Below are 19,733 nucleotides of genomic sequence, written 5' to 3'. Positions count from 1 at the left end.
TCTTGAAGTTACTAATGATCTTCTCATAGCTTCCGATCATGGACTGGTCTCTATGCTGGTTCTGCTGGACCTCAGTGCTGCTTTTGATCCAGTTGATCACAGCATCCTGTTACAGAGACTGGAACATGTGATTGGGATTAAAGGGACAGCACTAGACTGGTTTAGATCATACTTATCTGATAGATCCCAGTTTGCTCATGTCCATGGTGTTCCCTCCTCATACAGTAGGGTTAGCCATGGGGTTCCTCAAGGTTCTGGACTTGGACCAATCCTCTTCACCTTGTACATGCTTCCCTTAGGGAACATTATTCGGCAGCATGGGATAAATGTTCATTGCTATGCTGATGACACTCAGCTCTATTTATCCATGAATCCAGAGGAGACAGAGAAGTTAGTGAAGCTCCAGACCTGTCTGAAAGACATAAAGTCCTGGATGTCTTCAAATGTCCTCCTCCTTAACCCAGGAAAAACTGAGGTCATGGTGTTTGGTCCTGAACCTCTCAGGGATAGATTAGATCACATGATCACTCTAGATGGGATCTCATCAACATCTAGTCTCTCTGTGAGGAATCTAGGAGTAACTTTTGATCAAAAACTCTCCTTCAACTCACACATTAAATTAGTCTCTAGAAGTGCCTTTTTTCACTTGAGGAACATCACAAAGATCAGGAAGCTGCTGACCCACCATGATGCTGAAAAGTTAGTCCAGCATTTGTTCCTTCCAGGCTGGACTATTGTAATTCTTTATTATCAGGGGGTCCAAACAACTCTTTAAGAAGCCTCCAGCTGATCCAGAATGCTGCAGCCAGAGTTCTGACAGGTATTGACCACAGAGGTCACATGGCTCCTGTAATGGCATCGCTTCATTGGCTGCCTGTTAAATTTAGAATAATTTTTAAAACCCTTCTTTTGACCTACAAGGTCCTCAGAGGCCTAGCTCCATCCTACCTGGAGGAGCTAGTGACACCTTATCAGCCCAATAGACCGCTCCGCTCTCAGAATGTTGGTCTACTTGTGGTCCCCAGAGTCTCTAGGGGTAGAATGGGGGGCCGAGCATTTAGCTACCAGGCCCCCCTGCTGTGGAACCAGCTCCCTGTCCAGGCCCCCCTGCTATGGAACCAGCTCCCTGTCCAGGTACGGGAGGCTGACTCCATCGCTACTTTAAGATCAAACTTAAAACCTTCCTCTTTGAAAAAGCTTATTGTTACTAATTCTGCAGTTCCAGTTACTATCATAGACAGACAGATTATCATACTTAGGGGGTCGTCTAATCGTTAAGTCACATCTTAGTTATGCTGCTAGAGGCCGAGGCTGCCGGGGTCCAGAAACATGATCACCTGACAGGCCTCTGTCACTCCACTGGGTCATGGTCTCCTCTCCTCTCCTCCTCTCTTCTCCTATCCTCTCCTCCTCCTCCTCTCCTCTCTTCCCCTCTCCTCTCCTCTACTCTCCTCTCCTCTCCTTTCCCCTCCCCTCTTCTTCTCCTCTCCTCCTCCTCATCTCCTCCTCCTCTCCTCTCCTCTACTCCCCTCCTCTCCTCTCCTCCTCCTCATCTCCTCCTCCCCTCCTCTCCTCTCCTCTCCTCTCCTCACTCCTCTCTCCTCTCCTCTCCTCACTCCTCTCTCCTCTCCTCCTCCTCTCCTCTCCTCTCCTCTCCTCTCCTCTCCTCTCCTCTCCTCTCCTCTCCCCTCCTAAGGTTCTGAAGACATGGTCGCTGTCAGATGGACCTGAGGTTCTGAAGACCATCAGTCGTCCACCACCTGTGCTGGCTTGGGAAGTGCATAAAAGATAAGAAAGGTGACAGACAGGCACACGCACTGTCTCAGCCTCTCCAGGAAGTCGTGCACGTACACATGATCCTCCACACAACAGCGGACAGGTGCAGGCCTGGCCTGCTGCCAGACACGCTACCTTGACACGCTAACTCATTCTTAAATCCCAGTGACGGCGCCTGAGGCTGAGGCCTTTAGTTTACCTTCTGGAGCCTTTTCAGTCCTCGGAGGGTGTGTCCTCCCTGGACACACCCTCCGTCCCCAATAGTAGGACACCTTCTGTCAGGCTCTTCATCATAGAACTGAATCTTTGGACGGGATCACAAGCAGGGCAGCGACCTCATGACAACTGTTTCATTATGTTAGAATCAACAGTGGATAATGTGGCCGGTGGGGGAAGGGGTGGGGGGGGGCGGGGATGTCGAGAAAATGTCATCTTCACACTGTCTCTTCTAGAAAGAGGTGAGGAGACACAATGTGTGGCTATTATGTTTCAATAGCTTAGCATGAAAAAGTAGCATCTAGCTGGTACTATTGTAGCAGGACTGGATGGACAAATGTGAGGAGGTGGATGACTGGCACCAGGCTGTGTAAACTCCTCTGGCCGCGGGCGTTCTGTCTCCATGCACGTTGTTCCCCGGGCGTTCCCTCTCCATACACGTTGTTCCCCGGGCGTTCCCTCTCCATACACGTTGTTCCCCGGCGTTCCCTCTCCATACACGTTGTTCCTCGGGCGTTCTGTCTCCATGCACGTTGTTCCCCGGGCGTTCCCTCTCCATACACGTTGTTCCCCGGGCGTTCCCTCTCCATACACGTTGTTCCCCGGGCGTTCCCTCTCCATACACGTTGTTCCTCTGGTGTTCCCTCTCCATACACATTGTTCCCCGGGCGTTCCCTCTCCATACACGTTGTTCCCCGGGCGTTCCCTCTCCATACACGTTGTTCCCCGGCGTTCCCTCTCCATACATGTTGTTCCCCGGGCGTTCCCTCTCCATACACGTTGTTCCTCGGGCGTTCTGTCTCCATGCACGTTGTTCCTCTGGTGTTCCCTCTCCATACACGTTGTTCCTCTGGCGTTCCCTCTCCATACACGTTGTTCCTCGGGCGTTCCCTCTCCATACACGTTGTTCCCCGGGCGTTCCCTCTCCATACATGTTGTTCCCCGGGCGTTCTCTCTCCATACACGTTGTTCCCCGGGCGTTCCCTCTCCATACACGTTGTTCCTCTGGCGTTCCCTCTCCATACACGTTGTTCCTCTGGCGTTCCCTCTCCATGCACGTGGTTCCCCGGGCCTTCCCTCTCCATACACGTTGTTCCCCGGGCGTTCCCTCTCCATACACGTTGTTCCCCGGGCGTTCCCTCTCCATACACGTTGTTTCTCTGGCGTTCCCTCTCCACACACGTTGTTCCTCTGGTGTTCCCTCTCCACACACGTTGTTCCTCGGGCGTTCCCTCTCCATACACGTTGTTCCTCGGGCGTTCCCTCTCCATACACGTTGTTCCTCTGGTGTTCCCTCTCCATACACGTTGTTCCCCGGGCGTTCCCTCTCCATACACGTTGTTTCTCTGGCGTTCCCTCTCCACACACGTTGTTCCTCTGGTGTTCCCTCTCCATACACGTTGTTCCTCGGGCGTTCCCTCTCCATACACGTTGTTCCTCGGGCGTTCCCTCTCCATACATGTTGTTTCTCTGGCGTTCCCTCTCCATACACGTTGTTCCTCTGGCGTTCCCTCTCCCTCTCCTCTTCCTGAGAGGAACACAGCAGGGCCACCACGTTTGGTCGTTCATCACACTGCAGAACCATCTAAGCTAACCACATGACACGTGCACGTTTTAGGTCACCAAGACGTGCATCAGACTTCTTAATGTTTAAACTCTTTTTGTTGCCATGGAAACACTTTGCCTTTCCAGAGTTGAACGTCAGGATTAGATGGGAGAGAGCACCTGTAGAACACCAACGTCAGGACTCTAATTCTGGGATGTGAATGGTAATATGAAGGTTCTCCATGTCAAAATAACCCATAATTAGGGGGGAGAACTTCTTATCATCCAACATTCATCTGCATTTAAGAGCAGAACACAAATTTACACACTGTTGTTGTGTTGGCTCGTCCCTCATTTAATGTTGCGACGTCCTTCATCACGTACGCACGCACGCACACACACACCCTCTCTCACTCACACACACACCTATACACCTACGCACACACATATACACAAACACACACTGTTGTTTTTGGCTCACTCACACTGACTGAGACTTTTCTGGCATCATATTTGTTTCTGTAATCATGAAATTTCCAAGTGGCCTCCTTTGAAAAACAGGTTGATAATTGAATTAGAGCTGGCAGCCAGTGTGCAGACAGCAGTAATATTATGGGATGACTCCCCAGAACAGAAGTCTTGCATCTGTGGGGAAGCTCTGAAGGCTTTTCTGCTGCTGCTTTCACACATTTGCAGCTAAATACTCTGAACCTTCATAGCAACAGTGGTTTTAGCCACGTTCCTGTGGAAACTAGAGCTGAGCTGATGGCTGGACTCTTCATTTTGGTTTCTCCTTGTATGAAATCATCTTGTCAGAGACCAGACGAGAACCCAAGAGCGACACCAGAGTTCGGTTGAACACAGCTTTATTAACAGGAGCAGAAGGCAGACAGGAGTCACCGGGGAGCGGCGTGGATCCAAGCGTCGGGGACTGGCAGGGTCGAGGGCGGACGGGCGGGCGGGCAAACGCTGGAGAGTCATGAGAGCCGCAGAGGACAACCTGGTGGGGAGGCAGCGTAACACAGGGAACTAAAAAGGCTCGTTATGGTGCTAATTCGCCCCAGGTGTGCGGGGCGCCACAGGTGCGACAAGATCTCACATTATGATCAAGAAACTGACGAAATATTACTGCCAAGGTTTCCCACAGCACAGAAGTGATGAGAAAGAGCCAAAATCATCCTGAAAGTGAAAGAAAATGAATAAATTCCATATGAAGAGCAACATCTGAACACGACTCTAAACACAAACAATGTTACTATGAGTTGAGCATCTTTGAATATGCCAGACAGGCATCGTTTCACATCCAGGAAGGAAACTATAAAGATATCTCAGCTTCCCCCCACTGGCTGATAACCTTTTCTTTTCTCTAGAGAAACTTCTGTTCACCAGGAAAAGACCTCTGGAGGGCAGAAGACCATCAGCCAGGGGGGACGGGGGCTGTTTCAGGCCCAAATCCTCCTGTTGTTTTCATTTAGCTCAATTCTGTCTTCGTTTCCTCCGTTTTCTCCGACTCCACCGGTCTTAAACCAGTTGTTTATGTCACTCTAATACATTCAAATGCTGCTGGGGTGGATCAAAACCTGTTAACCAACCTGCTGTGAGGATGCACATACCAGCAACAGTGTATTTCAGCACTCAATATGAAGGAAGTACTGTACAGGAACACACACCCACACACAAGTGTGGATACACAGTGCGCACGTGCGCGCACACATGGCTGTCTTGTTGTGCACTAGGTGTATTTATGAATGGCTGCAGGGAGATTCCTCTCCCAGGAGGAAACAGCTGCCATTTGTCATCTGGCCTATCTTCACTCCCATCTAAAGATACCAAATCCAGCGCTACGTGCTGCTGAACGATGGCGGTCATACGTCACATCGTTCTCTGCCCTACGTGTTCCATTCATGCCTGATCCGTCTGGGCCAACACGCCTTCTCTGCTGGCTTAAACATAGGAAACAATCCAACAAATTTAGGATCAATAAAATTGTTCTTTTATTTGACATCTACTTCAGCTTCCAGTATTGTATATTATGGGGTTTTATCCAATCACATTTCACCTGGCTGATGCTGTCAGGCGCTGTGATGTCTGCCCGAGACCTTCTGAAGCAGCAGAACGTTGAGGGACACACAGAAAGAAGGGTTAGGGTTAGAAGGGTTAGGGTTAGAAGAGTTAGAAGGGATAGGGTTAGGTTAGGGATAGGGTTAGAAGAGTTAGGGTTAGAAAGGTTAGGGTTAGGGTTAGGGTTAGAAGGGTTAGGGTTAGGGTTAGGGTTAGAAGGGTTAGGGTTAGAAGAGTTAGGGTTAGAAAGGTTAGGGTTAGGTTAGGGTTAGAAGGGTTAGGGTTAGAAGAGTTAGAAGGGTTAGGGTTAGGTTAGGGTTAGGTTAGAAGAGTTAGGGTTAGAAAGGTTAGGGTTAGGGTTAGGGTTAGAAGGGTTAGGGTTAGGGTTAGGGTTAGAAGGGTTAGGGTTAGAAGAGTTAGGGTTAGAAAGGTTAGGGTTAGGGTTAGGGTTAGAAGGGTTAGGGTTAGGGTTAGAAGGGTTAGGGTTAGAAGAGTTAGAAGGGTTAGGGTTAGGGTTGGGTTAGAAGGGTTAGGTTAGAAGGGTTAGGGTTAGGGTTAGAAGAGTTAGGGTTAGAAGAGTTAGGGTTAGGGTTAGAGAGTTAGAAGGGTTAGGGTTAGGGTTAGGTTAGGGGTAGGGTTAGAAGAGTTAGGGTTAGAAGGGTTAGGGTTAGGGTTAGGGGGGTTAGGGTTAGGGTTAGGGTTAGGGTTAGGTTAGGGGTAGGGTTAGAAGGGTTAGGGTTAGAAGAGTTAGAAGGGTTAGGGTTAGAAGGGTTAGGGTTAGAGAGTTAGAAGGGTTAGGGTTAGGGTTAGAAGGGTTAGGGTTAGAGAGTTAGAAGGGTTAGGGTTAGGGTTAGGTTAGGGGTAGGGTTAGAAGAGTTAGGGTTAGAAGGGTTAGGGTTAGGGTTAGGGGGGTTAGGGTTAGGGTCAGGGTTAGGGGTAGGGTTAGGTTAGGGGTAGGGTTAGAAGGGTTAGGGTTAGAAGAGTTAGAAGGGTTAGGGTTAGAAGAGTTAGGGTTAGAAGGGTTAGGGTTAGGGGGGTTAGGGTTAGGTTAGGGGTAGGGTTGGGGTTAGGGTCAGGGTTAGGGGTAGGGTTAGAAGAGTTAGGGTTAGAAGGGTTAGGGTTAGGGGTAGGGTTAGAAGAGTTAGGGTTAGAAGGGTTAGGGTTAGGGGGGTTAGGGGTAGGGTTAGAAGAGTTAGGGTTAGGGTTAGAAGAGTTAGGGTTAGGGTTAGGGGGGGTTAGGGTTAGGTTAGGGGTAGAGTTGGGGTTAGGGTTAGGGTTAGAAAGGTTAGGGTTAGGTTAGGGTTAGAGTTGGGGTTAGGGTTAGGGTTAGGGTTAGAAGGTTAGGGTTAGAAGGGTTAGGGTTAGGGTTAGAAAGGTTAGGGTTAGAAGGGTTAGGGTTAGGGTTAGGTTAGGGGTAGGGTTAGAAGGGTTAGGGTTAGGTTAGGGGTAGGGTTGGGGTTAGGGTCAGGGTTAGGGGTAGGGTTAGAAGAGTTAGGGTTAGAAGGGTTAGGGTTAGGGTCAGGGGGGTTAGGGGTAGGGTTAGAAGAGTTAGGGTTAGGGTTAGGGTTGGGGGGGTTAGGGTTAGGTTAGGGGTAGGGTTGGGGTTAGGGTCAGGGTTAGGGGTAGGGTTAGAAGAGTTAGGGTTAGGGTTAGAAGGGTTAGGGTTAGAGTTAGGGTTAGAAGGCTTAGGGTTAGGGTTAGAAAGGTTAGGGTTAGAAGGGTTAGGGTTGGGGGGTCAGAGGAAGAAGGTCTTTGGCTGACATGCAGGCGTCCTGCAGCTGTGGAGAGAAGCTGAGATGTGCAGCTTTGCAAACTACCTGAGCTACAGATCTGCTAGCTTCCACAGTTATCGTTGCATTTTTTGATTTTGGTTCATGAGTATTTGACTTCAGTCACAGCTGCACCAACATCGTTTTCTCTTGCACATCTCAAAAACAAAGATTGTGTTTACTTTGATTTTCAGGTAGTAGTTTGTTTCCCCATCATCTTGTCAGTGGTATTTGAACCAGAGAAAACGCAGTTTCATCTCAGATAGCATACTTTTGTTGAACTTTGTAAAAAATGACTGATTTTAATTACCTTGGGAATGAAGTGCTGCTCCACTAGTCTATGTTAAGGTGATGGGATGTGTGAGGCTGGAGCCCAGTTCTGTCCCTCAACCCTCGTCTTACATTTCAACCCTCGTCTTTGTGCGTTCACAGGTGTCACAACTGTGCCTCCGGTCAAAGGGGTCGGCTGAGGGGAAGCTCGAGTGTCCATGGAGGGAGGACATCACTGAAGGCCTGGACAACGATGATGATTCAGCACAGGTGTGACAGGTGAGCAGATGACGTGAATTTGATGTGAACATGTTGTGCAGGCGGTTCACCACCTCTCTGCTGCCACCTGCTGGCAGAGGCTAACACCTCCAGGAAATGAGATCATCTCTTGCTCAACACACTTCCTGGAGCGTTTTGTGTTGTTGTTGCTGATCCTGGTTGCTGTGGCAACGACTGTACTGTGAACAGTGACTGCGTGACAGTGGGCAGTGAGAGACCATGTAGGACGGACACGTTGCAGTATGTGCACATGCAAAAGTGTGCACGTGCACATGTTTGCATGTGCACACAGCTGTAGCTTACAAATTAAATCAAGGCCAGTAAGATCAAATATGGATTCATTTACAATGAATGAAAATACTGAAATAATTTTACAGCATTGTGTCAAACCTGTTTATGTGTGTGTCACGTGCACTTTCTGTAGCTATGTGCACGTTCTGAGTGTGGAAGCAGTCAGTCAGTCAGTCAGTGTTTTGAGTGCTTTCCTCTGGTCTACCGCCCTCTGCTGGTGAAGACGGAGCAAATGCCACAAACCTGGACAGGTATTAGGTGGTAAATAAACTTTGATTGCACATGTTGATGCAAGACACAAACGTTCCCCGTTATTTCCTGTTGTGTATTTAATGGATCAGCATCACTGTAGCTGTTGGAAAAGAGGAACGATAAGAGATGGGAGCAGTTCAATTACCTTTTCAGAAAGTGCAGCAGCAGCAAAAAAGCTATGCTGACTCCTGCCCTAACCTAAAGAATCATCATGGCTATCATGATTGTCATTATGGTAGCCTCAACATCAGCCTCAACATCAGCCTCAGCATCAGCCTCAACATCAGCCTCAACATCAGCCTCAACATCAGCCTCAACATCAACATCAGCCTCAACATCAGCCTCAACATCAACATCAGCCTCAACATCAGCCTCAACATCAGCATCAGCCTCAACATCAGCATCAGCCTCAACATCAACATCAGCCTCAACATCAGCCTCAACATCAGCATCAGCCTCAACATCAGCCTCAACATCAGCCTCAACATCAGCCTCATCATCACATCAGCCTCAACATCAGCCTCATCATCAACATCAGCCTCAACATCAGCCTCAACATCAGCCTCAACATCAGCCTCAGCATCAGCCTCAACATCAGCCTCAACATCAGCATCAGCCTCAACATCAGCATCAGCCTCATCATCAACATCAGCCTCAACATCAGCATCAGCCTCAACATCAGCCTCAGCATCAGCCTCAACATCAGCCTCATCATCAACATCAGCCTCAGCATCAGCCTCAACATCAGCCTCAACATCAGCCTCAGCATCAGCCTCAACATCAGCCTCATCATCAACATCAGCCTCAGCATCAGCCTCAACATCAGCCTCAACATCAGCCTCAACATCAGCATCAGCCTCAACATCAACATCAGCCTCAACATCAGCCTCAACATCAGCATCAGCCTCAACATCAGCCTCAACATCAGCATCAGCCTCAACATCAACATCAGCCTCAACATCAGCCTCAGCATCAACATCAGCCTCAGCATCAGCCTCAACATCAGCCTCAACATCAGCCTCAGCCTCAACATCAACATCAGCCTCAACATCAGCCTCAGCATCAACATCAGCCTCAGCATCAACCTCAACATCAGCCTCAACATCAGCCTCAACATCAACATCAGCCTCAACATCAGCCTCAACATCAGCATCAGCCTCAACATCAGCATCAGCCTCAACATCAACATCAGCCTCAACATCAACATCAGCCTCAACATCAGCATCAGCCTCAACATCAACATCAGCCTCAACATCAACATCAGCCTCAACATCAGCCTCAACATCAACATCAGCCTCAACATCAACATCAGCCTCAACATCAGCCTCAACATCAGCATCAGCCTCAACATCAACATCAGCCTCAGCATCAGCCTCAACATCAGCATCAGCCTCAGCATCAACATCAGCCTCAACATCAGCCTCAACATCAACATCAGCCTCAGCATCAGCCTCAACATCAGCCTCAACATCAACATCAGCCTCAGCCTCAGCATCAGCCTCAACATCAGCCTCAACATCAACATCAGCCTCAGCATCAGCCTCAACATCAGCCTCAACATCAACATCAGCCTCAGCATCAGCCTCAACATCAGCCTCAACATCAACATCAGCCTCAGCCTCAACATCAGCCTCAACATCAACATAAGCCTCAGCATCAGCCTCAACATCAGCATCAGCCTCAACATCAGCCTCAACATCAGCCTCAACATCAACATCAACATCAGCCTCAGCATCAACATCAGCCTCAACATCAGCCTCAGCATCAGCCTCAACATCAACATCAACATCAGCCTCAGCCTCAACATCAGCATCAGCCTCAGCATCAACATCAGCCTCAACATCAGCCTCAACATCAGCCCAACATCAGCATCAGCCTCAACATCAACATCAGCCTCAACATCAGCATCAGCATCAACATCAGCCTCAACATCAGCCTCAACATCAGCCTCAACATCAACATCAGCCTCAACATCAACATCAGCCTCAACATCAGCCTCAACATCAGCATCAGCCTCAAAACATCAACATCAGCTCAACATCAGCCTCAACATCAACATCAGCCTCAACATCAGCCTCAACATCAGCCTCAACATCAGCCTCAACATCTGCATCAGCCTCAACATCAGCCTCAACATCAGCATCAGCCTCAACATCAGCTCAACTCAACATCAACATCAGCCTCAACATCAGCCTCAACATCAACATCACATCAGCCCCTCAACATCAACATCAACATCAGCCTCAACATCAGCCTCAACATCAACATCAGCATCAGCCTCAACATCAGCCTCAACATCAGCCTCAACATCAACATCACATCAGCCTCAACATCAGCCTCAGCATCAGCCTCAACATCAACATCAGCCTCAACATCAGCCTCAACATCAACATCAGCCAACATCAGCCTCAACATCAACATCAGCCTCAACATCAGCCTCAACATCAACATCAGCATCAGCCTCAACATCAACATCAACATCAGCCTCAACATCAGCCTCAACATCAACATCAGCCTCAACATCAGCCTCAACATCAACATCAGCATCAGCCTCAACATCAACATCAGCCTCAACATCAACATCAACATCAGCTCAACATCAGCCTCAACATCAACATCAGCATCAGCCTCAACATCAGCATCAGCCTCAACATCAGCCTCAACATCAGCCTCAACATCAACATCAACATCAGCCTCAACATCAGCCTCACATCAGCATCAGCCTCAACATCAGCCTCAACATCAACATCAGCATCAGCCTCAACATCAGCATCAGCCTCAACATCAACATCAGCCTCAACATCAGCCTCAACATCAGCCTCAACATCAGCCTCAACATCAGCATCAGCCTCAACATCAACATCAGCCTCAACATCAGCCTCAACATCAGCCTCAACATCAGCATCAGCCTCAACATCAGCCTCAACATCAGCATCAGCCTCAACATCAACATCAGCTCAACATCAGCCTGAACATCAGCCTCAACATCAGCCTCAACATCAGCATCAGCCTCAACATCAGCATCAGCCTCAACATCAGCCTCAACATCAGCCTCAACATCAACATCAGCCTCAACATCAGCCTCAACATCAACATCAGCCTCAACATCAGCATCAGCCTCAACATCAGCATCAGCCTCAACATCAGCATCAGCCTCAACATCAGCCTCAACATCAACATCAGCCTCAACATCAGCCTCAACATCAACATCAGCCTCACACATCAGCATCAGCCTCAACACATCAGCATCAGCCTCAACATCAGCCTCAACATCAGCCTCAACATCAGCCTCAGCCTCAACATCAGCATCAGCCTCAACATCAGCCTCAACATCAGCCTCAACATCAACATCAGCCTCAACATCACATCATCAGCCTCAACATCAGCCTCAACATCAACATCAGCCTCAACATCAGCCTCAACATCAACATCAGCCTCAACATCAGCATCAGCCTCAACATCAGCATCAGCCTCAACATCAGCCTCAACATCAGCCTCAACATCAGCCTCAGCCTCAACATCAGCATCAGCCTCAACATCAGCCTCAACATCAGCCTCAACATCAGCATCAGCCTCAACATCAGCCTCAACATCAACATCAGCCTCAACATCAGCCTCAACATCAACATCAGCCTCAACATCAGCCTCAACATCAGCATCAGCCTCAACATCAACATCAGCCTCAACATCAGCCTCAACATCAGCATCAGCCTCAACATCAACATCAGCCTCAACATCAGCCTCAACATCAGCATCAGCCTCAACATCAACCTCAGCCTCAACATCAGCCTCAACATCAGCATCAGCCTCAACATCAACATCAGCCTCAACATCAACATCAGCCTCAACATCAGCCTCAACATCAGCCTCAACATCAGCCTCAACATCAACATCAGCCTCAACATCAGCTCAACATCAGCCTCAACATCAGCCTCAACATCAACATCAGCCTCAACATCAGCCTCAACATCAGCCTCAACATCAACATCAGCCTCAACATCAGCATCAGCCTCAACATCAGCCTCAACATCAGCCTCAGCCTCAACATCAACATCAGCCTCAACATCAGCCTCAACATCAGCATCAGCCTCAACATCAGCCTCAACATCAGCCTCAGCCTCAACATCAACATCAGCCTCAACATCAGCCTCAACATCAGCATCAGCCTCAACATCAGCCTCAACATCAGCATCAGCCTCAACATCAGCCTCAACATCAGCATCAACATCAGCCTCAACATCACATCAGCCTCAACATCAGCCTCAACATCAGATCAGCTCAACATCAACATCAGCCTCAACATCAGCCTCAACATCAGCATCAGCCTCAACATCACATCAGCCTCAACATCAGCCTCAACATCAACATCAGCCTCAACATCAGCTCAAACATCAAACATCAACACCCATCAGCCATCAGCATCAATCAGCATCATCCTCACATCCCTCAGCCTCAACATCACCTCATCAGCCTCCATCTCAGCATCAACTCATCAACATCACCTCAACATCAACATCAGCCTCAACATCAACATCAGCCTCAACATCAGCCTCAGCCTCAACATCAGCATCAGCCTCAACATCAGCCTCAACATCAGTCAACATCAGCATCAGCCTCAACATCAGCCTCAACATCAGCCTCAGCTCAACATCAACATCAGCCTCAACATCAGCCTCAACATCAGCATCAGCCTCAACATCAGCCTCAACATCAGCATCAGCCTCAACATCAACATCAGCCTCAACATCAGCCTCAACATCAGCATCAGCCTCAACATCAACATCAGCCTCAACATCAGCCTCAACATCAACATCAGCCTCAACATCAGCCTCAACATCAGCATCAGCCTCAACATCAACATCAGCCTCAACATCAACATCAGCCTCAACATCAACATCAGCCTCAACATCAGCCTCAACATCAGCCTCAACATCAACATCAGCCTCAACATCAGCCTCAACATCAGCCTCAACATCAACATCAGCCTCAACATCAGCCTCAACATCAGCCTCAACATCAACATCAGCATCAACATCAGCCTCAACATCAGCCTCAACATCAACATCAGCCTCAACATCAACATCAGCCTCAACATCAGCCTCAACATCAGCCTCAGCCTCAACATCAGCCTCAACATCAACATCAGCCTCAACATCAGCCTCAACATCAGCATCAGCCTCAACATCAACATCAGCCTCAACATCAACATCAGCCTCAACATCAACATCAGCCTCAACATCAGCCTCAACATCAGCCTCAACATCAGCCTCAACATCAACATCAGCCTCAACATCAGCCTCAACATCAGCCTCAACATCAACATCAGCCTCAACATCAGCCTCAACATCAGCCTCAACATCAACATCAGCCTCAACATCAGCCTCAACATCAGCCTCAACATCAGCCTCATCAGCCTCAACATCAGCCTCATCAGCCTCAACATCAGCCTCAACATCAGCCTCAACATCAGCCTCAGCCTCAACATCAGCCTCAACATCAACATCAGCCTCAACATCAGCCTCAACATCAGCATCAGCCTCAACATCAACATCAGCCTCAACATCAACATCAGCCTCAACATCAACATCAGCCTCAACATCAGCCTCAACATCAACATCAGCCTCAACATCAGCCTCAACATCAGCCTCAACATCAACATCAGCCTCAACATCAGCCTCAACATCAGCCTCAACATCAACATCAGCCTCAACATCAGCCTCAACATCAGCCTCATCAGCCTCAACATCAGCCTCAACATCAGCCTCAACATCAGCCTCAACATCAGCCTCAGCCTCAACATCAGCCTCAACATCAGCCTCAACATCAGCCTCAGCATCAGCCTCAACATCAGCCTCAACATCAGCCTCAACATCAGCCTCAACATCAGCCTCAGCAGCATCAGCCTCAACATCAGCCTCAACATCAGCCTCAACATCAGCCTCAACATCAGCCTCAACATCAGCCTCAGCATCAGCCTCAGCATCAGCCTCAACATCAGCCTCAACATCAGCATCAGCCTCAACATCATACAGTCCTGTTGTGGGGGCGGGGCTGTATAACAGAGGTGTTTATGGCTCAGGTAACAGGTTTAGGGGGCGGGGCTGTATAACGGAGGTGTTTATGGCTCAGGTAACAGGTTCAGGGGGCGGGGCTGTATAACAGAGGTGTTTATGGCTCAGGTAACAGGTTTAGGGGGCGGGGCTGTATAACGGAGGTGTTTATGGCTCAGGTAACAGGTTGAGGGGGCGGGGCTGTATAACGGAGGTGTTTATGGCTCAGGTAACAGGTTTAGGGGCGGGGCTGTATAACGGAGGTGTTTATGGCTCAGGTAACAGGTTTAGGGGGCGGGGCTGTATAACGGAGGTGTTTATGGCTCAGGTAACAGGTTTAGGGGCGGGGCTGTATAACGGAGGTGTTTATGGCTCAGGTAACAGGTTCAGGGGGCGGGGCTGTATAACAGAGGTGTTTATGGCTCAGGTAACAGGTTCAGGGGGCGGGGCTGTATAACGGAGGTGTTTATGGCTCAGGTAACAGGTTTAGGGGGCGGGGCTGTATAACGGAGGTGTTTTGGCTCAGGTAACAGGTTCAGGGGGCGGGGCTGTATAACGGAGGTGTTTATGGCTCAGGTAACAGGTTCAGGGGGCGGGGCTGTATAACGGAGGTGTTTATGGCTCAGGTAACAGGTTGAGGGGGCGGGGCTGTATAACGGAGGTGTTTATGGCTCAGGTAACAGGTTTAGGGGCGGGGCTGTATAACGGAGGTGTTTATGGCTCAGGTAACAGGTTTAGGGGGCGGGGCTGTATAACGGAGGTGTTTATGGCTCAGGTAACAGGTTTAGGGGCGGGGCTGTATAACGGAGGTGTTTATGGCTCAGGTAACAGGTTTAGGGGCGGGGCTGTATAACGGAGGTGTTTATGGCTCAGGTAACAGGTTCAGGGGGCGGGGCTGTATAACGGAGGTGTTTATGGCTCAGGTAACAGGTTTAGGGGCGGGGCTGTATAACAGAGGTGTTTATGGCTCAGGTAACAGGTTCAGGGGGCGGGGCTGTATAACGGAGGTGTTTATGGCTCAGGTAACAGGTTCAGGGGGCGGGGCTGTATAACGGAGGTGTTTATGGCTCAGGTAACAGGTTTAGGGGCGGGGCTGTATAACGGAGGTGTTCTGTTCTGCTGGCAGATGTTGGGTCATGAATGAATGCAGCTCCAAACGGACTTGAAAACACATTTTAAACGTTGTTCAGGTTCTTATCAAGGCTACATTTGGACAGATGTTCCAGGCTTCCTCAGTGGGAGTGAAAGAGGCTTGTTTACATTCCTCAGGCTCAGGATTTAAACGGATCAAAGTTCCTCTCTGGGAATACAAGCATGTGTCTGTGGATTCATTACATATTACAGAGATTTAGAGCAACATAGCGAAGCAGGAACGCTCTCAGCGAGTTGGTGCAGCAGCAGCTGCAGGGAGGAGATGATTCCTCAAAGTTCTGCTCACTTTGAGCTACAGAACCCAGATTTAAGAGCTGGGTTCTGCAGGCAGGTGCAGAGGTCTGAATGTGGGTCCCGAGTCTTTCCGCCGTGTTCCTTTTTTCTGGAGACACGCTGGAGAAGATCCATTGTTCCAGCACGTAAAGGTCGCGCCCTTGCTCCTGTTGGTCCTTAAAACATCGCCCACTTCCACAGAAAGACTGATCTGAAGACGATCCTTTATCAGACAAGAAAGTCATCTGAGTTGTTTTCAGGTATTGAGCACGATGTCTCCTTGTCCAGAGCCCCACTCTCCAAATTCCATTTCACCACTGGAATGAGGGGGGGTCTCCAGGGAGATGCCTCGTCGCCCCCCCAGCACCTTCTGCTGGAGTTCAATGATGTCATTGCGGATGTCAGCCATCATCAGCAGGAGAAAGTCAAAAGAGCCGGGTGGTCCCTGCAGACGCAAGAGGAGTCTCTCTTTAGAAGAATGTTCAGAGACTCAAACAGTTTCATACAACGTATTTAATTAACTGAAGCATTAATCTCATTAATGAAACATGACTAATTCCACTGTGGATGCATAATGGCTAACGCTGGGTATCTGGATTTCCTCTTGGGTCCAAAAGACCACCTCTAGTCAGTTTAAGAGTCAACTTACAGGTGGGCCTCTGGGACCTGGAGCCCCTTGATCACCCTGTGGATGGAAAAAAAGGCAAATTTATAAATGTAAACATCCATGGTAACATGTCCCACGTTCCTTTCAGATTCAGCACGTTAGGGTTAGGGTTGGAGTTAGAGTTAGGGGGTTAGGGTTAGAGGGTTAGGGTTAGAGGTTAGAGGGTTAGGGTTAGAGGGTTAGAGGGTTAGGGTTAGAGGGTTAGGGTTAGAGGGTTAGAGGGTTAGGGTTAGAGGGTTAGAGGGTTAGGGTTAGAGGGTTAGGGTTAGAGGGTTAGAGGGTAGGGTTAGAGGGTCAGGGTTAAGGTTTGAAGGCTGGGGTTAGAGGGTTAGAGGGTTAGGGTTAGAGGGTTAGGGTTAGAGGGTTAGGGTTAGAGGGTTAGAGGGTTAGGGTTAGAGGGTCAGGGTTAAGGTTTGAAGGCTGGGGTTAGAGGGTTAGAGGGTTAGGGTTAGAGGGTTAGAGGGTTAGGGTTAGAGGGTCAGGGTTAAGGTTTGAGGGCTAGGGTTAGAGGGTTAGGGGGTTAGGGTTAGAGGGTCAGGGTTAGAGGGCTAGGGTTAGAGGGTTAGGGTTAGAGGGTCAGGGTTAGAGGGTCAGGGTTAGAGGGTTAGAGGGTTAGGGTTAGAGGGTCAGGGTTAGAGGGTCAGGGTTAGAGGGTTAGAGGGTTAGGGTTAGGGGGTTAGGGTTAGAGGGTCAGGGTTAGAGGGTCAGGGTTAGAGGGTCAGGGTTAGGGTTAGAGGGTTAGGGTTAGGGTTAGAGGGTCAGGGTTAGAGGGTTAGAGGGTTAGGGTTAGAGGGTCAGGGTTAGAGGGTCAGGGTTAGAGGGTTAGGGTTAGGGGGTTAGGGTTAGAGGGTTAGGGTTAGAGGGTCAGGGTTAGAGGGTTAGAGGGTTAGGGTTAGAGGGTTAGGGTTAGAGGGTCAGGGTTAGAGGGTTAGAGGGTTAGAGGGTTAGGGTTAGGGGGTTAGGGTTAGAGGGCTAGGGTTAGAGGGTTAGGGTTAGGGTTAGAGGGTTAGGGTTAGAGGGTTAGGGTTAGAGGGTCAGGGTTAGAGGGTTAGAGGGTTAGAGGGTTAGGGTTAGAGGGTCAGGGTTAGAGGGTCAGGGTTAGAGGGTTAGGGTTAGGGGGTTAGGGTTAGAGGGTTAGGGTTAGAGGGTCAGGGTTAGAGGGTTAGAGGGTTAGGGTTAGAGGGTTAGGGTTAGAGGGTCAGGGTTAGAGGGTTAGGGTTAGAGGGTTAGGGTTAGGGTTAGAGGGTCAGGGTTAGATGGTTAGAGGGTTAGGGTTAGAAGATGGAGAATCTTCTTCCAGTGGACTTCAACATTCTTGTGGACTCTTGACTAGACCTTAATGGAGAAGAGAGTGTTTGTATGAAGGATCTGCAACACACACCTTTAGTCCATCTCGTCCTGGTGCTCCAGGGGGTCCCTGCAGAAAAGAGATGATCAGCCAATCGTCTATATTAATGATGAGCCCTCGGGCTGTTTCTCCTATGACAGGACAACTCGTCTCCTACGACAGGACAACTCGTCTCCAACGACAGGACAACTCGTCTCCTACGACAGGACAACTCGTCTCCAACGACAGGACAACTCGTCTCCTGCGACAGGACAACTCGTCTCCTACGACAGGACAACTCGTCTCTGTGTTCCAGCCAATTTCAGTGCTGAGTCACACTGAGCGCGATGTGACCTTGAGGTCTGATGAAGTTCCATCTAGGCTCCAAAATCAGACTTTTTTGCTCACCACTGGCCCCCTGCGTCCTCTTTTGATGTGCTTCAAGTCTGGCTCTGGACCTATGGGACCCATGTCTCCACGAGGACCTTGGAGACCAGGATGACCCTTCTCCCCAGGTTCCCCTTTCTTTCCTGGTTCTCCTGGATGTCCTGTGAAGTCAAACGGATACATATGAAGAAGATTTTGTGTCCTTGTGCTTTAATGCATTTCTCAGTGTTTAAGGCACTTTCACTTTCTTCGTCATTGCACTTCTATTCATGTTCTTGTGCTTTGTGACCAGAGGAGGCAGAAACACAAGAAGGAGGAGAGGAAGACACTGAAGAAGCTGAAAGAAAACATGAAGAAAGATAATCACATAAGTGATAAAACGCAGTTCACAAGAAAAACCAGAACAAAAGAACTGCTGAGGAACTAAAGCCCAACCACAAAAAAGTGACAGAAGAAGGAATCAAACCAGCTCTCTCAATACTAATGTGCTGGACTGTTGGTGTGCTCCAAAATCACCTGGGACACCAGGAGCTCCCGGAAGACCAGGAGAACCTGGAAGACCGGCTGGATGAGGATCCTTTCCTGCTCTGCCCACTGATGGTTTGTTGCTGCTGGTGGCCAAACCAGGCATCTGAAAGCCAAGACACAGGTTACAAACAAGGCTGAGGGCTGCGGTCTGTTGGGTATCTAGGAAGGCTTAGGGTTAGGGTTGTGCTACTTGGTTGGGTGACTGGATGTTTCCCAGCTTTAGCTTCAGCTGCAACAGGCTGCTTTTCATGTTGCTAAAGTCCTGACAGGTGAAAGAGCAGGTACCAGCGCTCATCAATGTGTCTGATGTCCCCGTGGACCTCACTGGAACAGAACAGTTTTAGACAAGCTTGTCCTCTCAGAGCATCTGACAGCATGCAGACATCAAAGAGCTCTCAGATAAATGTCTCCAAAGAACTCATCAGCATCTCACAGTTGTGCACGGGAATGCAAGAGCGCCTGTCTGGCGCCAGAATGTAGCCGCCGCCACAGCGACACAGGAAGCTGCCCACGGTGTTCACACACTCGTGCTGGCACATGCTGGTGCCTGGTTGCTCACACTCGTTGATGTCTGCAGGTGTGAGAGGAGAAGAGTGTGAGGTGTCCTCTCATCACAGGGAAACCCCTTTATGCCACAGGGACTCAACAGGTGCACTGACCCAGGCAGTATGGAGATTTATGACTGCGGTGCCTCGCTTGGTCGAAGCGATAGCCAAGGAAACACGTGCACACAACTTGTCCAAAGTTATCGGTGCACTGCTGCTCGCAGGGAGAAGCTGCACAAACATCTACAGCTGCAAGGAAGAAGCAGAGGAATGTTGGTGCTGCTGTCAGGAAAAGAGGGTTAGGGTTAGAGTTAGGGTTAGAGGGTTAGGGTTAGAGGGTTAGGG

At 49.4% G+C, this 19,733-nt stretch overlaps 1 protein-coding gene and 1 long non-coding RNA gene across 4 annotated transcripts in view; both read right to left on the bottom strand.

The window, feature by feature from the left end:
- Nucleotides 1-4,386: 4,386 nt before the first annotated feature.
- On the bottom strand, nt 4,387-8,892 carry LOC130516578 (uncharacterized). Of its 2 annotated transcripts, XR_008947523.1 has the most exons (3): nt 7,970-8,892; nt 7,678-7,880; nt 4,387-4,716 (listed from the first exon to the last, which is right to left on the bottom strand). It is a non-coding gene; the product is annotated as an uncharacterized LOC130516578 (long non-coding RNA). The 2 variants fall into 2 exon arrangements; XR_008947522.1 differs by having other exon boundaries at nt 7,678-8,892.
- A 6,775-nt stretch (nt 8,893-15,667) lies between these two features.
- Nucleotides 15,668-19,733, bottom strand: part of LOC130516560 (collagen and calcium-binding EGF domain-containing protein 1-like) — a 25,346-nt gene continuing 21,280 nt past the window's right edge. For both annotated transcript variants that reach the window (XM_057017687.1, XM_057017678.1), the window contains 8 exons: nt 19,503-19,637; nt 19,277-19,414; nt 19,034-19,167; nt 18,832-18,946; nt 18,337-18,476; nt 17,983-18,018; nt 16,584-16,619; nt 15,668-16,379 (listed from right to left, as the gene is read on the bottom strand). In XM_057017687.1, coding sequence (XP_056873667.1) covers nt 16,191-16,379; nt 16,584-16,619; nt 17,983-18,018; nt 18,337-18,476; nt 18,832-18,946; nt 19,034-19,167; nt 19,277-19,414; nt 19,503-19,637 — 923 coding nt within the window. In that variant the 3' untranslated portion in view covers nt 15,668-16,190. The remainder of the gene's footprint in view (nt 16,380-16,583; nt 16,620-17,982; nt 18,019-18,336; nt 18,477-18,831; nt 18,947-19,033; nt 19,168-19,276; nt 19,415-19,502; nt 19,638-19,733) is intronic.

This window comes from Takifugu flavidus, chromosome 2, assembly GCF_003711565.1.
Source record: "Takifugu flavidus isolate HTHZ2018 chromosome 2, ASM371156v2, whole genome shotgun sequence".
In the NCBI taxonomy this organism is placed as follows: Eukaryota; Metazoa; Chordata; class Actinopteri; order Tetraodontiformes; family Tetraodontidae; genus Takifugu; species Takifugu flavidus.
Note: the sequence above shows the minus strand (reverse complement) of the source record. Positions and strands in the feature narration are given on the sequence as shown.